At 35.8% G+C, this 15,495-nt stretch overlaps 5 protein-coding genes across 5 annotated transcripts; 2 read left to right on the top strand and 3 right to left on the bottom strand.

Moving 5' to 3' along the window:
* Positions 1 to 5: 5 nt before the first annotated feature.
* Positions 6 to 1,702, bottom strand: EV154DRAFT_554006 (uncharacterized protein). The gene has a single exon (XM_051605161.1). The coding sequence runs from the start codon at positions 1,659 to 1,661 to the stop codon at positions 243 to 245; it is 1,419 nt and encodes a 472-aa protein (XP_051454639.1). The 5' UTR covers positions 1,662 to 1,702; the 3' UTR covers positions 6 to 242.
* A 256-nt stretch (positions 1,703 to 1,958) lies between these two features.
* Positions 1,959 to 2,480, bottom strand: EV154DRAFT_426094 (uncharacterized protein; the record flags this gene model as incomplete). The annotated part of the gene is made up of 2 exons (XM_051596291.1): positions 1,959 to 2,255; positions 2,319 to 2,480. 2 exons carry the CDS (start codon positions 2,478 to 2,480, stop codon positions 1,959 to 1,961), a joined length of 459 nt encoding a protein of 152 aa, XP_051454638.1.
* Positions 2,481 to 5,846: 3,366 nt separating this feature from the next.
* Positions 5,847 to 6,287, top strand: EV154DRAFT_426006 (uncharacterized protein; the record flags this gene model as incomplete). The annotated part of the gene is made up of 1 exon (XM_051596284.1): positions 5,847 to 6,287. The coding sequence occupies one exon, from the start codon at positions 5,847 to 5,849 to the stop codon at positions 6,285 to 6,287; it is 441 nt and encodes a 146-aa protein (XP_051454637.1).
* Positions 6,288 to 8,109: 1,822 nt separating this feature from the next.
* EV154DRAFT_554003 (uncharacterized protein) lies at positions 8,110 to 11,528 on the top strand (the record flags this gene model as incomplete). The annotated part of the gene is made up of 4 exons (XM_051605160.1): positions 8,110 to 8,824; positions 8,884 to 9,775; positions 9,835 to 10,232; positions 10,369 to 11,528. The coding sequence occupies exons 1-4, from the start codon at positions 8,197 to 8,199 to the stop codon at positions 11,526 to 11,528; spliced, it is 3,078 nt and encodes a 1,025-aa protein (XP_051454636.1). The 5' UTR covers positions 8,110 to 8,196.
* A 1,891-nt stretch (positions 11,529 to 13,419) lies between these two features.
* On the bottom strand, positions 13,420 to 15,471 carry EV154DRAFT_518318 (protein phosphatase PP2A regulatory subunit B). The gene is made up of 9 exons (XM_051602605.1): positions 15,288 to 15,471; positions 15,114 to 15,211; positions 14,905 to 15,055; positions 14,670 to 14,825; positions 14,487 to 14,600; positions 14,258 to 14,422; positions 13,929 to 14,190; positions 13,605 to 13,868; positions 13,420 to 13,495 (listed from the first exon to the last, which is right to left on the bottom strand). Exons 1-9 carry the CDS (start codon positions 15,367 to 15,369, stop codon positions 13,489 to 13,491), a joined length of 1,299 nt encoding a protein of 432 aa, XP_051454635.1. The 5' UTR covers positions 15,370 to 15,471; the 3' UTR covers positions 13,420 to 13,488.
* Between the last annotated feature and the right edge of the window lie 24 nt (positions 15,472 to 15,495).

The raw sequence follows: 15,495 nt of genomic DNA, 5'->3' as shown, positions 1-15,495 counted from the left end.
TGTTGTTTGGGCTGGTGTTTCAAAAAGTTTTTTATTTATAAAAAGAATGACTTAATAGGAAACATGGCCTATCAATTATATAAAAAGGGTGATACCGCACTAAAATGCCTTGCGATGTATGGTTTAAAGCGGGGATTAAGAAAAAAATAAAAATAAATGGGAGAGAGAAAAATGTACAGGTATATATATGGAAGTTGAAATGTATAAAAATAGGTTTTTTTTTTTTTTTTGGTCTTTTTTTTCTATGAGGTTGTATGGTACAAGGTTTGGAATCTGTTGAATCTATGATTGATGTATTGAGAGAATGTACTCTTTCTTGTTCCGATAAAACTGGAGCCGTGAGAAGCGATTTCAGCATCAATCATGGGTATTAAGAGAGAAGCGATGCTTGAGCCCAGTCGGGTAGCTTCCTCGTCAAGGTCCTTGTCACCAGTCAACATTGGGCCCATTGTTAGTGTGCTTTCAATGACACCAGGAAAGTCGGAAAGTGTAAAAATGCAGGGAAATTCGTCATAGAGTTCTTTTAGTGTTGTACGAGGCTGACGAGTGTCTGTTGCCATAAAGATAAGACGTAATCGAGGATGGTTATCCTCACTATGTAGCTGCACGCACTTGTTGAGTAATGGGATAACGGTCTCGGGACTTGACTCTCCTACTTCCTTCAACATATCAATCATATCTTCTTCATCGGAGCTTAGAGGTCTGGTCATGACGGAAGCGGCCATCAATTGCTGTTGATCCATGGTAGATAATTCAGGTTTCAATGTGGATTGTTCCAAAGTGGCTCGCAAAGTATTTAAAGTTTCATCCATTAATTTCTTGAAGAAACCATCGCCTTGGCGCAAGTGAACACCCACGAACTTCTCAGGACCACCTAAAAGAGGAAGTACGGATAAGGCCTGTTTAATGACGGTAGGATGCGAGATGCTTGTTTCCTCCCGCAGAAATTTTGCCAGCCAAACCATTTTGGGATCTTGCATCGCCAAACGTAATGTGTAGTGTAACGAACCAAAGACAATGATTTTTTCGTCACGTTGCTGAAGGTCATCCATATTGATACGATAACGAAATGTTCTGATGGAATCTTGGTTATCGGGAGTATCGTAAATACGATACGAATAACGATCATTATCATCAATGCGGTAGATGTCTTGTTCATTCCAGCCATAAACGTCATTGTAATAGCTAGGTGACATGTTTAATCTTTGGACAGTGCGGATACCAACGGAATGCGCAGCAGAGAGATCAAAGATGGTTTCGACAGAGATAGGAACATACTTTTTAAAGTCTCTACACTTTGGATTACTACGTTGCTTGATAGAAGGACATTCACTAAGACGGAACTCAGACAGTGGTGTAGGCTTCCATGAGATGGCGCTTCCTACATTGATTGCTGGCAGAATCAATGTACGATCAAGTGTCTTGGCAAGGATCATTGCATTGATAAGACCAATACGTTGATTATGAAGGCCAGAATGAGGTAAAAACGTGATGAACTTTTCTTCCTTGTCTGTTGTGGTCGCAACATTTGAAGTGGTAGGGGTAATACTAAATCGTAATTGAATACTCATAGACTGTGTAGATGTATAAAATACAAGCGACGTTGTTAATATGAGTGCTGCTAAGCATGTTGCCCATACAAATTTTGGTGAACGCAACATTGGTATATTAAAAAAAAGTTTAGAGAAGAAAAGATGATGGATTAAGTCAATTGATTTGAGAAAATATTTATAAACGTTCAAAAAGTTATAAAAATAGATTTTTTTTTTTTTTAGTTTGTGCACCGAACAGCTGGTTGCAAAAATAAGGTGCCGCTTGTTTTTGTTTTCTTTTTTTTTTTCAATAAGCCCATTTGCACACGCTTCTTTATCAATAACAAAGTATCACCTTTTTAGTGAGCGTTACACTTATTTCCTTCTGTATAAACCTTTTTGATATATATTTATATACATTTGTTTTTATTGCATATTTCCAAGTTTAGCATTTAACGCTTCCACCTCCTTCATAAGCTTATAATTGTCATCATTGTTCATCATCATTTGTTCTGCAGAAGGGACACTTGCAATTTTTGCTTTTAATTCGTCCACTTTTTCTTTTAGCTCGATCCTTTCACTCTCCAATTGGCTAATTCTCTCCTCCATCTGTTTGATATATTCCTTCTTCTTTTTACGACAATCTTTGGCCGCCAGTCTGTTTCTCAGTAACCTGCGCTGTCTTCTTTCGTCGGGCGTGAGTCCCTTTGATTTTTCATCGCTCTTTTTAGTATCCGCCCCACTGCTATTATTATGATTTATCGACGATTGTTGGTGAAGAAGCACCTCAGGCGAGATAGTGTTATTCGGTAAGGAGGTAATCACGTTACCGTTATGTTGCTGAATATGCTCCAATATGTTTAGAGGTAGATTGGACATGTGAATGGGTGAGATGATTGACGCATGTAAGCTTGATCCTGTAAATGAGGCAGTCGGCTGTTCATCCATGTGTTCATCCAGGTTTTTATCTAATCCTGCGCTTTTTGTCGCCGTATTACTTTCCAAGGAAGTACTTTCTACAGTCATAATTATTTTTCTACAGGAGATTGCTATAATAGAGATGTATAGGTGAGAGAGAGAAATTAGGTGAAAAAAAAACAAAAAAAAAAGTGGTCTCAGGCGTAATGAAATTGGTACCTTGAAACTTTCATGCACAGCTGGGTTTTAACAGTGCTCACTCTCTCTCTCAGCATATTTTTTTTTTTTTTTACAGTGATGTTATAAAGAACAACCATGTAGCTTTTTATCGCGGGTCATGTATGAAGGGTAAAAATAGAGTTCGATCCTCATTGTTTTACATATATGGTCCTTTGTGCTAATAAAATCAACATTGCTTAAATGCCTGAACTTTTTTTGGAGTAGCACAATTGATTCGGATGTAGAGGTGATGTACGAACAGTTAATTTTAGCCATTGATGCATTAAAAGATATTTATCTCTGCTTCTCCTAAGCCTAGGGGTGATGAGGCGTCTATTATATCAAGGGCTCAGCATTACTCCCCCCAAAATAAATTAATTTGCAGTGAACACAACAGGAAATGAAACTGATTTCGCTATATATCTCACGAACATACAAAAGTCATATTGAAAGAAATAGATAGTGCAATCAAATGTAGTTAACTCTAGGTTTAAATAAAGAATTCTATTTTAAAATAGTAAATATGAACCTCATCCGGGTTTTATTTATTCCTTAATTTGTAGTTTATATCTATTTATAAGACAATGGTTCTTTTATGATTACTTCAACAGGTTTTTCTTTTGCTGAAAAAAAAAAGCATCTATCCGTCCATAGAACATTTTTTCCTATCATGAAATAAACTTGACAAGCTGGCTGCATTACAATTCGAGCTCACTTTATGGGTGTTTAACGGGGGGAAAGGCTAGGGTTTGGATCAGGCTACTGCCATAATTAGTCATGATTTAATATACAGGGTCATGCAAATAATACGGTCAAATGTTATTCTATGGTGTTTTCCGATACGTGTTTCAATTTCCTTTTTATTCTGACATGGCACTGCCACTGGCCACTGCCTCAAACAAACACAAACACTTATCGTCAACGAACACTTCGCCATTAATATATACTTTATTTGTCCATTTATTTGTTGTTGTTATTTTTACAGTTGATCAAACAAACAGTTGTTATAAGATATAAAGGATGAATGATGTTTTTGGCATAAATCTTGTATGCTACAAGAATTATACCCTGTCGCACAACACTTTTTTTTTTTTTTTTTTTTTTTTTTGGCTCCTTGTTACATCAGCCTATAATTGTAGTTCGAGAACAAAATGATATAATGTAGACATGTGGGGGGAACTAAACAAAAGAAGATTACCTTCTTACAGTTATTTGACGTCATAGCTTGTTTATATTATATATGTGATTTGCGACAAGGTCGCGTAAAAGAGAAGTCCACTGTACAATTCAATAACAATGATAAATGAATACAATCTAAGGGGCTTAGAAGCACATCGAGAGAGGGCTTGTCTTTAAATATCTATACTAAAGGAACAGCTGCGCAAAAAATTGAAACCAAGGTAAATCACATGCGTAACACTTTTGTACTTCCCAACCATTATGTCCCCGCACATTTTCATGTCAAAAGTCCTAATCCCTTAGATATCATATAATCTAACCGACGTAAATTAAACTATTTACAATGACGTTAGGGAGGCACTTTTAGAACCCCCCATACAACCAAAACAGAAAGAACCAGACCAATTTTGTAAAAATATATGCAGAGCATCGTATCATTCTTCAAAAGCAAATGTGATTGGCCGGAAGCCTATTTTTTTTTTAATCCGATAACAAAGTCGTACAGACATAGTTGCTTTAACGGTAAAGCATACATTCATCAAAGAGAAAAGGAATCAGTGCGGTTTTTCTTTTTTTTTCAAACAAAACTATAAGTTTTCAAAAGAGGGAGTAAGGCGGATTAAAGTGTATACTAGATGATATTAAAGTTGTGCTGTCATGGTCACGAGGACTATTCAAAAGGGCCTTTTAGTGATGTAACAAGCTTGGCTGCTTACAAAAAAAAGAGTTCGCCCTTAAATTTATTGTCTGGGAGAAAAAGTTTCTAGCCCAGACTCATCCCATGTACGCTACACTGTATAAAAAAGTTCGCTTAAAGAATAGTGACATTTTAATTTATTAGCTTGTTGTACATAAAGTAAAAATTCTCCGAGTAGCTATTTCACGCCATGATCTTTGCAACAATAAAAGCTTATTTCGTCGATTCACGCTTATTGACAGTGTGATTGTGTTTATTATAAACAAACTTGTAGATAGTGAAAGGTCATACTACTATTATGCATGGACGCCTGTAGAAGTGTTTTATATGTTTGATCTAGTGCTTGATAGACAAGGAATTAGAATTCAGTGACACTTTGTTTGAATGCACTTGGAATGGATCAAAGATCAGTGATACATACATACTCGCGCCTATTATCTTGTGATGCAGATCCGTCTATCATAATAAATACGCTTGAACAAAAAAATGCTGATAGGGGGCTAACAAAATGAGGTCTTCATTTTGTTTGGTTAGGTAAGTAAATCAGAGTGATATGCAGTATAAATGCATTTATATGTGTCTGCTATAAGAAAGAGTGTTCCCTTTATTTTTATTCTCTTTTCTTACTCTTTTCCCTATTTTTTTATTTTTTTTATTTTGTAAAACCTCATTAATAAAACGAGATAATATAAAAGAGAAAGTGATAGATGTCCAATAATGATGTTGGAAATTTGAAGGGTGCACACCACGCACCACTTCATGCATTTTTTGTTCCAACACCTACTGGACTAGTCTTGAGTAATTACGATAATACAAATCCTGAAGCGGTTGCCACAAGTGCCAAACCTATTCCCAACAGTAGCACGAATATACCAAAGTTGAAATCGCCCATTGTATCCAGTAATAGTGTGTCATCTACGTTACTATTTAACACACCTGCACCCACTACTAGACCACCACCTTTTATTGGAAATGATCCATCATTCAGTGATAAAACACCAATGAATAAAAGCCATGCAGATGGAACATGTTGGATTGCTCCTTTATTGGGCGTATTAGGTACAGTGGGGGTGGTTGCTATAGCCATCATTTACTTGATTGGTCGTAATAAAAAGAAAAATGCTATTTATGTTCACGATGATTCCTTAAATCTCTCTCGGGGATACGACGACGCACCTCCGGCAGTACCAAAGACACCCGAAGCAGCCAAAATCCTACCTAACAGTTATCAGAGCTGGGCAAGTCTTAGTACAATCAATACATCTGCAGCCAACAATAATGATCTTGGAGAAAAGAACAATATGATCCAAACACAAGAACATAGCGTACCCCCTCCTGCCTATACATCTATTAGACAAAAAAGAATGACTGCAGACACTCTGGTTGATGATAGACATGTAGCCATGATGCTTAAAAATCAATATTCTCCACAACTTGCATTTAGTCCTAGCCTTGTTGCAGGCGAATTTCAACAGCAACAATTGGAAGAGAGGCCTCCTTTGCCAACTCTCTCGCCATCCAATACATTAATAGATAACGCTGGTGTTCTATCTTCATCAGACGCAAAACCAACTGCTGTAGAATCAGAAAATTACCATTATTCTTTTGATCAGCGTCCAAAGAAGATCGAGATCTATGAACCTCAAGTGAATTTACAGGATGCTTATGCCTACTCTCACGACGATGAGGACGATTCAAAACCAAAGGAACATTATATAGTAAATATCAATAGCAATCAATAGTATATCATTTATAATAAAAATATAAAATACCACATGTAGTAATGCAAGGGATAATTTTTTTTTAAAAAAAAGGAGGTTTATAAGGTTAAATGCTTCCAAGATGCCTGAAAAATATAATTTATTGTTATAAATGTATTACTACTATATTACCCCAAAAGAACCTTCTCCATAAATGTACATATCATGTACATGAAAATTGTATGTGCTTATTTATTTTTGCATCATATAAAGTCGTGATTTATATTTTAAATGAAACGACAGAGAAATATAGTAGTCTTTTTTTTTCTCCTTATTAAATTGGGCTCCCTGAATAGTAAGTAGAGACGGTAAATATATATGCCGCCCAGTTTAAGAACGTCAGATCGTTTAACGCGCTTAATTTGTTCTTGGCCAACCAATCGCTCATTCTATACATGGTACGTGCTGTAGGACATTGTACCTTGGTTGATAGAGCTGAGTTTTCTTACATTTATCATGTTACTGATATGATTATTATAATCCTCAAAGTACAGGTTCTTTTCGGCTATAAATTGATTCGGGTTGACCCAATTTGGGACGAATATAAATCCATAATGTACTGGTTCAGGTTTAATTACAAGTTTTTCGTCAATGTTTTTAACTAAAAAAGGCTGATCTTCATGGTCGGATTCCGATTTTTTTTTTATTTCTCTCGGGTTTAATTCCGGTCGTCGCTCTTTTTTTTCTGTAGTTTTTAAAAGAAAGAAAAAGAAGTGAAGGAAAGAGGATATTTATACGTTTTTGTGATATTTAACTCTCACGGCTTGCAGCCAATAGCAATGAAATATTCTTGTCTGAATGGATGCATATGACAAGATCGGAAATGCTTATTTAATCATTTGATAATATATGCTATACATTTATATTTTCACATGTAACATTACAGTGTAAAAAAAAAAAAAAAAAAGAGGGCACTTTCTTCCCTGTGAGTTGCTATGTTTTACATCCCTCCTTAAAAGGGCCTGTTTGTGTGATCAATAGAGAAATGACAGCAATAACTAATTTGCCAACTGAAACATAAAATAGAAGCGGAAATGAAATTTCAGGGTGCGTTTTTTTTTTGCTCTCTTTTTGGTTTGATTACAGGTAATTACGAATTTCCCGAAACAATACGAAATTACGATTATTGAAACTTTTTACTTGTACGGGATAAAACTTTTTTTTTTCTCTTGACAAGAAAAAAGGTGGCCTGTTTTAAAATAAATCAACTCAGCAATTATTGATTACAAAAGTAGCACAATTTAGCCCGAGTTTTTTTTTTTATAGTTGGAAGGGGGTGGGCGTGTGTAATTTATCTTCGCAGAAAACAAGATATCTGCTTCAAGAAAATCAGCCCTTTTTCATCTACTAGAATACAAACATATTAAATCATTTGGATTAGCGTGTAGATGGTTCAAATAAAGACATAATTGACAAGAGGTTCAAGGACCCCCTCTTTTTTATGAGTACCTCGTGCTACATAAATATCAGATCATTCACAAAACCAAAAGGAAAAAAAAAAAAGAAGTTATGATATTACTGTGTGAAAAGATAATGACTTTATATTATGTGGAGAAAGAAGAGAATAAAAAGGGCAGGCATCATCTGACATTTTCTGTGTATTAATAGGACAAAACTCACGCCATTTACAAGTACCTGAAAAAAAAAAAAAAAATGACAGGAAAAAGATGAGGTGAGGATGTCTTGTCCAATCATTTTCTGTCATATTTCTACACCAAAAAATTAAAAAAAAGTGGCCTGTTGTGTGTATTACCCCAGTTCCCGAAAGCATATGATACATTTAAACAGCTTGTTTTATAAACCTATTTTTTTTTCTTTTTTATTTTCCTTTTCTTCTCTGTATATATTCATATATATTATTTTTTTTACCCACTATTACCCAATTATTAGAATGCTTCAAGAATTAACTGATTTAGACTTCGATACATACTTTGATGTCGCCTCATCAAATCAGCACCACCAACAACAACAACAACAAAGTCGTGATATATTATATCATGATGATTCACAGCAACAACAACAACAACAACAACAAAATAGTAACTCACTAAGCTCATTACTAAACAATAACAACAATAGACAATCATCATCATATCACTATACACAACAACCAGGTCAACAGAATTTCAATCTATTCGATTGGGATCTAAACCCTCCAACATCACATCACTCTGCATCACCAATGCAAATATCCCCATTGAGCTCGCCTCAATCTTCATCTGATGGTTATACATCCCATACATTATCTCCACAAATGATCAATAGCCCTCCTTTATACGCTTCATACAATTCCAACCCTCAAATCAAAGATGAAGCTAGTAAAGTCCTTGAAGGTTTCTTTGCTAAAAGAACAATTTATTCTTCACTCAATCATTTACACAATGTTCCTGGCATCAATATACCAACAACTCCCATTACGGAAAACCCTCCCGTTAATTCATCTAATTTGCCCTCACCGCCACTTGAAAACCCATTATCTGGTGCCTTCTCTGCCATTGATCAATGGTGTCAATTAAAAGGTAACACACACTACAAAAACTACATACGAATTTATGTACTAACCAAAACAAATCATTAGAGCAAGATGTGATTCATCCTCTTGATATCAAGTGTGAAGAGCACGAGCCTAGACATTGGCGAAAGACATCCTCTAGACATCAACAACTGCATCAACCACAACCAAACACTTTAGAACGTCCTGAACCAGGGAAGCAATTAAAAAAAGTTGCCCATAATGCCATTGAAAGACGTTACCGTAACAACATCAATGACCGTATTCGTGAATTAAAAAATGTTGTCCCTGCACTTTACAAAGCTCGCATCAGAGAAAAAGGTGAAGCTGATGATGATTCCAGTGTGGCTGACTCTGATAACGAACAAGATGATGTTGTTATCGTTGAGGGTGTTGAAGTTGCTAAAAAATTAAACAAGGCTACCATCTTGAGAAAGGCTACCGAGTACATCCAGTTCTTGAAGAATACCAATGATACAACCGAACAAGAAAACTTGATTTTACAACAGATCATTGCTCAAATGCCTGGTGGTAATGATGTCTTGAATCGTTTCCTTTGTCAAAAGAGCGAGTTTGAAAAATCTGAACAAGACAGATTAGCTCGTGAACGTCGCGATGCTCAAGAGCGTGAAAGAACAGAAAGACAGCGCATCTTGCGTGAAAGAGCTGCTCAAAGAGCTGCTTTAGCTCAATTATTGCCAAAGCCCGAAAGAAGACCTTATCGTCGCCGACAATCCTCAAAGAACAATGCCAAGCCAACCAAGAAGTCTTCATTGTTATCTGATGACGGAAACAATAAGATGTTTATGGCCGCTTTCATGTGTATCGCCTTCTTTTCCGCTTCCCCTACCTCTTCCAATGTTGGTAACTTGCCTCATTCATTCGGTGCTCATGATAACCAAACCAACACTCGTTCAACATTCGCTCCTTCCACAGTTTCTGCCTCCATGGACATTTGGTAAGCACTTAGATATACTTTTTAGGCGTCCAAGTACTAATCATACATTTTTTTTTCAGGCACATACTTCGTTATACCCTTTATACTTTTGGCATCATTTATGTTTGTCTCATTCCACTCCTTTTACGTTGGCTTCGACCTCGTCCGGTCAACAGACCTAACAAATGTACTGATCATCATCACTATGCCAATGAAGTGCCTACAGCATGGAGTCGCCTTTACACCAATCTCATTTCAATTTTAGACAAGTCTACAAGCACTGTCAAAGCTAGCAATAACACCACATCTATCTCTATTTTATCAACCATCTTCGATATCTTCCGTTACACTCTTTCACTCATCATCCCTAACTTTATATACACCATCTTTCAAAAGAATGCCAAACCCGTTGGTTGCCCTGAAGAATTATCTTACATTGGCGCATGGATTCGATTGAATGAAGTTGAATGCTTAGGAGGTAATAATAAAAAGAAAATCATTGCAAAATAAAAATTTCTTTTTTTCTTTACACACATTATTATTTTGTTTGTTCTCTGTGTCTTATATTGTCTTTCTTTCTTTCTCTCCCTTCCCTTACTTTAATGGCAATCTAGGTAATCCTGATATCACTCGTCTTGGTATGTTACACTCTTGTGTCGGTATGCTCTCTCAATTACATAAAATGAAGCGTGATGAAAAACGGGACATCTATTGCGAAGAAAACACAATGGCTCGAGTTTACGCAACAACGGCAATCCAACTCGAACTTTGTTTACCGGTTTCTATCTCCTCTCTTGTTGTTCCTTACTGTTGGACACGTGTTATTCAAGTTATGAATAATAAACAATCTTTGGTCGAACAAGACAACAACAAGAAACAACAGGATAATATTATTTCTACTGAATGGCTCGGTTCCAATTGCCATGACCAGGTGTTACAGATTCTGGCTATTCGAAACGGGTTTACAAATAACGACGACGGCAGCTGCTGTAGAAATGTGTTTTATTCATTTGTACTTCCGTATGTTACATCGCCTCTCGATTTGGTACTTTATTGGCAACAACTCAGTAACCTTCAAGATTGTTGGTACTCTTACTTAAATGGCACAAGACCTGTTTTCAGTGAAAATCAATTGAAGCACGTGTTATCTGTCTCTGCCACTACAACTGCACCGGGCCACATGTTACAATGGTGGGTAAGAGTAGGCTTAACTCTTCAGTCACTTAGTAATAACACCGGCACTCAGCACCAAGATAATTTAGATGCACTTGCCGAATATACCCGAACCAGAGTACCTCAAGTCAACAACCATCCTTCCTCCAATTTGCTGCGACGTCATCAAACCATGATTTACCACATGTTGGAAGCTGCTACCGCTTTACAAACCGATACCAACTCTGACCAAGTCCCCACATTTTTAAAACAGGCTGCCAAGGATAGAGCAGCATCTACCGAATGCATTCAACAGATCGCTTCCTCTACCAAAAACTACGAAGCCAGCGTGCTTGTTGTTTCTACCCTTGCCGTTCATTTACGTACATTGAAAGCGCTTATTATTCATCAACAAACCACCTGTTCGCCCGCCAAACGATTATCCAGCGGTGGCAGTAAAAAGAGGACGTTGCTGGCACACCATGCTTCTGTTTATATTGCAGAATTAAGGGACCAAGTCATGCAAGACATGGAATCTCCTTACACAAAATCATTATCACCAAAGTGCCGAAAACATATCCAATCTTATATTTATCAAGCAGATGACACGCTTAGTCTTTAATTTGCTATCATCAGAACACGTTCATTCTATTTTATCTCATCTTGTCTATCCCTTAACCTGCTCTATTTACGGCTCATTCTATATTTTAATCAACTATTTATCTCAACTATCATTTATCCCAACTATCATTTATCCCAACTATTAACTATCTCAACAATTATCAAATTATCTCCAACTTAATCATGTAACATAAAACATTTTTTTTCACTTCACTCTCTTTTTGTATACTATCATTACTGTATCTACAACAAACAAAACCATCATAAATCGTACGATTTTTTTTTTATTATTATTATTTATTCTTAATCTTCTATTATTATTTCTTGCATTTATAGATTGTGTTATTCTCTTTTTTTTAAAAAAAAATAAAGTAATGTTACATTCCTAAAAAACCTTGCCTGTTGTTTATTCCCTCTGGTCCCCTTTCCCACCCCCGGTGTCGTACACTAAGGTTGATTTATTTAGCCTTGAAACAAAAGAAAGTTGTTTTAGCGTTTACTCCGCTTTAAATCCTAAATATTTCTCTATTTTTCCTACAATATTGTACAACCCAAGAAAAGATTCTTTGCTGTGTAGGTTGGGGGAACGCTTGGGTCATCTTGACATTCGCAAAAACCGATTGAGAAGCCAAGAATAAATAAATATAAACAAAAACATTAGATTAAAAAATACTGACATCATATAACTTACGACAACAAAACCTAAAAATTGATTATGATTTGTAATAAGATCTTTAATATGTTGGAGCCACTTTCTTTTTTTTTTTAAAAAAAAAAAAAAAAAAAAAAAAAAAAGAACTAAGCTGCGAAGAAAGTTACTTGCGGAGAAAGGATGTCTTGTTATTTAATGGCCAAAAGGCAATCTTTTCCCTCTCGGATTTGTTCTTTTTACAAAGGTGCTGTGAAGAGAGACGAGAAGGTGGGGACATTATTTAACATGGTAATACTCTCTTGGAAGACACGAGCGTATCCCACTGTGTAGTTCTAGCACTTAGCATGAAGTGAAATATCAAATCGTGCTACAATTGTCTATTACATGAGCTACCTTGAATTCTTAGAGACAAACAACTTGCAATATCTCTCTTTGAGTCGCATATTAGGTTGCTTCACCATTTTACTTTGATGGGATTAATAGTGAAACTAATAAACGTCTTGTAAAATGTCTAAGTGTAAAGATAATTAATCCCCCCCCCCCCTTGATAATCAAGAAATGTCATTAAAATAAAGGTTCTTAAACTTGGAAGCATATAATGATAGAATTAATAGCTCGCAGGTTATATTGAAGGGGGTTGAGTTGAGCGAGTTTTGTGAAACTGAGTACACGCTTCAAGCAGTTGCCTTATATTTATACAGACATCAATAAGGGCACATTTTTTTGAGTCAATACCAATGTTTTTTATTTTGATTGGCATAGGATGTGTTCATTTTTCAAAATAGAACGTAATGCCTAAATATAACGCTTTCCGTATTGATACAAATCCCTTTATAAAACGATAGGTAGTGGATACAGTGCATCTATTTTACAATGAACAATTTTCGTTAAAACGGACATTTTCAGAACTTAAAAGTCGGATTTTTAGACTGGTGATTTTCATATTTTTTGACAGAGAAATCTAATTTATCGCGGGAAAATGTTTAACCGGGATATATCCGTTGGATTTTTATGAATTTTTGCACTGTAAAACACCTCCCGGACATCTTTGGGTCTCCCCACTGTAAATGGCCAATTTTGTTTTGCCATCTGTAAAAAATTTTGTGTGAAAAAAAAAAATCCGGCTCTATTAGTTTGTGGAGAACTCTCTAATAAAGAATGTAATAGAGCCGGATTTTGGATACCTGTTGAATTCATCGAGGAGATAGAGTTATTATTTTTTTTTGAAAAATCGGAGCCAAAAATTGTTCATTGTAAAATAGATGCACTGTAATAATGATAACAAATTATTTATTTTAAAGAGAGAAGGTTATTCACTTGCAATAGAAAAAGAAAAAAAAGGTTAGTTACAAATCCCTTCTCAAAAAAAAAAAAAAAAAAAAAAAAAAAAAAAAAAAAAATCATGCTAAAGAAGAAGATACTTACGCAAAGATAAAGAGGTTATTGGTAGCAGCCACTGCAATGATATTATCTTTGGGGTGCCACGAAGCATGCAGGATCTTTTTATTAAAGTCGACTGGATCCAAATCCTCTCGCTTTCCATTTCGGCCCATGGTTGTCATCTTCTTTTGATTGCCAACCAGACGTTTGGCTTTGAAAGCACTTTTATCTGCCTGAAGTGGGATTTCGTCCTTGGTATCTCGGTTGTAAATCGAAAAGTTATTGCTATACGACCCTGTCATCACACTCCTAATTCCCTAGATGTTAGCTAGCTGCTTCTCTACCGCACTATGTATAAAAAAAACGTACTTTCCGTCGCCACTAAATAGACACTCAAACTTGTCAAAGATACAATCATTTTCATACAGGTCACATAGACTACTACGTAAATTATCATTGATATTAATCGTCTGGATCGGCTTGCTCTCCATATTAATATCCCAAATCTTCAACGTCAAATAATCCCGGGCAAGAATATATCGACCGTCAGGACTGAACTTGACATCGGATATAGATGAAATGATTTCCGAAAAGAAAGAGCGCGTATTTGGGTCCTCATGCGCCTCGAACACTAAGAAAGGAAAAAAAGGGTGTGAATACTAGTAACAACCATTACATTTCTCAATCTTTCTTTTTACCCTTGGCGTTCTGGTCACAGAGGGCAGATTCTCTCATATCCGCTAATTTGACCGAACCCTTACTACTACTATACATGAGTAAATTGCATTGATTTGGATGAAACTCAGCCGCTGTAATGACTTCGGTTAATTCCTCCATATTGGCAGGTTTGATATCCACAATGTCTATTTTTGTATTTATGAATCAATTCACCATTCTTTTTGCTTTACGAAATAGATAAAAACTTACTGAAGCTTTGTTCGGATATATCCAAGTTCCAAAGGTTAATTCTCAGATCATCAGCAGACATATACGTCTCGCTGTCCGAGTTGACTGAGATCGAATTAATGTGGTACGCATGAGCTGGGATAAGAAGAATAAATAATGTGAGTTCTTTTTTTTTTTTTTTTTTTTTTTTTTGTGATGGTATACCGTTGGCGTAGATTCTTCTAGGAACAGCAGCCACAATATTATCTTGATGTGATATTTTAGGAATAAACAAGTTTCGACCGGTAATACTATTGGAAGTGTTTTCGTTGGCCACCTTAATACTTCTCTCAAATACCTTCCATAACTTGATTGTTTTATCTAGAGTTTTTTGTTGTTATTTTTGTTAGTCCCTTTTTTTGTTCTATAGAAGCAACAAAAAGAAAGAAGCTTTTCTTACCATTAGTGGAGAGCAAGAAATGAGCTGAATTCGTTCGTTTACACCACTTGATTTTGTTAATCTTTTCTTCAATCTCCAAACTCTTTAAATAATCAAATTCAGGTTCATGGGACTGAAACTCTGTATGGAACTTGTATTCACACCCTTTTTTCTATTATGTTTTTTACACTATTAATAAACCCTCTTTCTCACTTATAAAACTACTTTACACCGTCGTTGCGTTCGAATAGGACAACTCGACCACCTTTATCACCTGTAGCCAAATAATCGCCCGTATGATCAAATTCAACTGCTGAAATGATATCCGCTAAAAAAAAAGAAATAAAGAAATTCGGTTTACCTTCCTCTAGTTCTTCTTTTGCAGTCCTTTTTTATGAATATACCTTCTGTTATATCATCGGAATCGCCTTTATCTCCAAAGCATTGTGCAAATTTCCATCTCTTTTCTTCCCCGTTGGTCGTCATGACTACAAGATGAATTTTTTGTAAAATGAATAAAAATAAAAAAAAATAAAATAAAAAAAAGGGGCCTCCTCTCTGATTATCAAGTGCCGCTTTTACTGTGACTTTAAATTATTTTATTGCATGATG

This window comes from Mucor mucedo (assembly GCF_025094135.1).
Source record: "Mucor mucedo strain NRRL 3635 chromosome Unknown EV154scaffold_89, whole genome shotgun sequence".
Lineage (NCBI taxonomy): Eukaryota > Fungi > Mucoromycota > Mucoromycetes > Mucorales > Mucoraceae > Mucor > Mucor mucedo.
The sequence above is the reverse complement of the archived record's forward strand: the minus strand, read 5'-3'. Positions and strand labels throughout refer to the sequence as shown.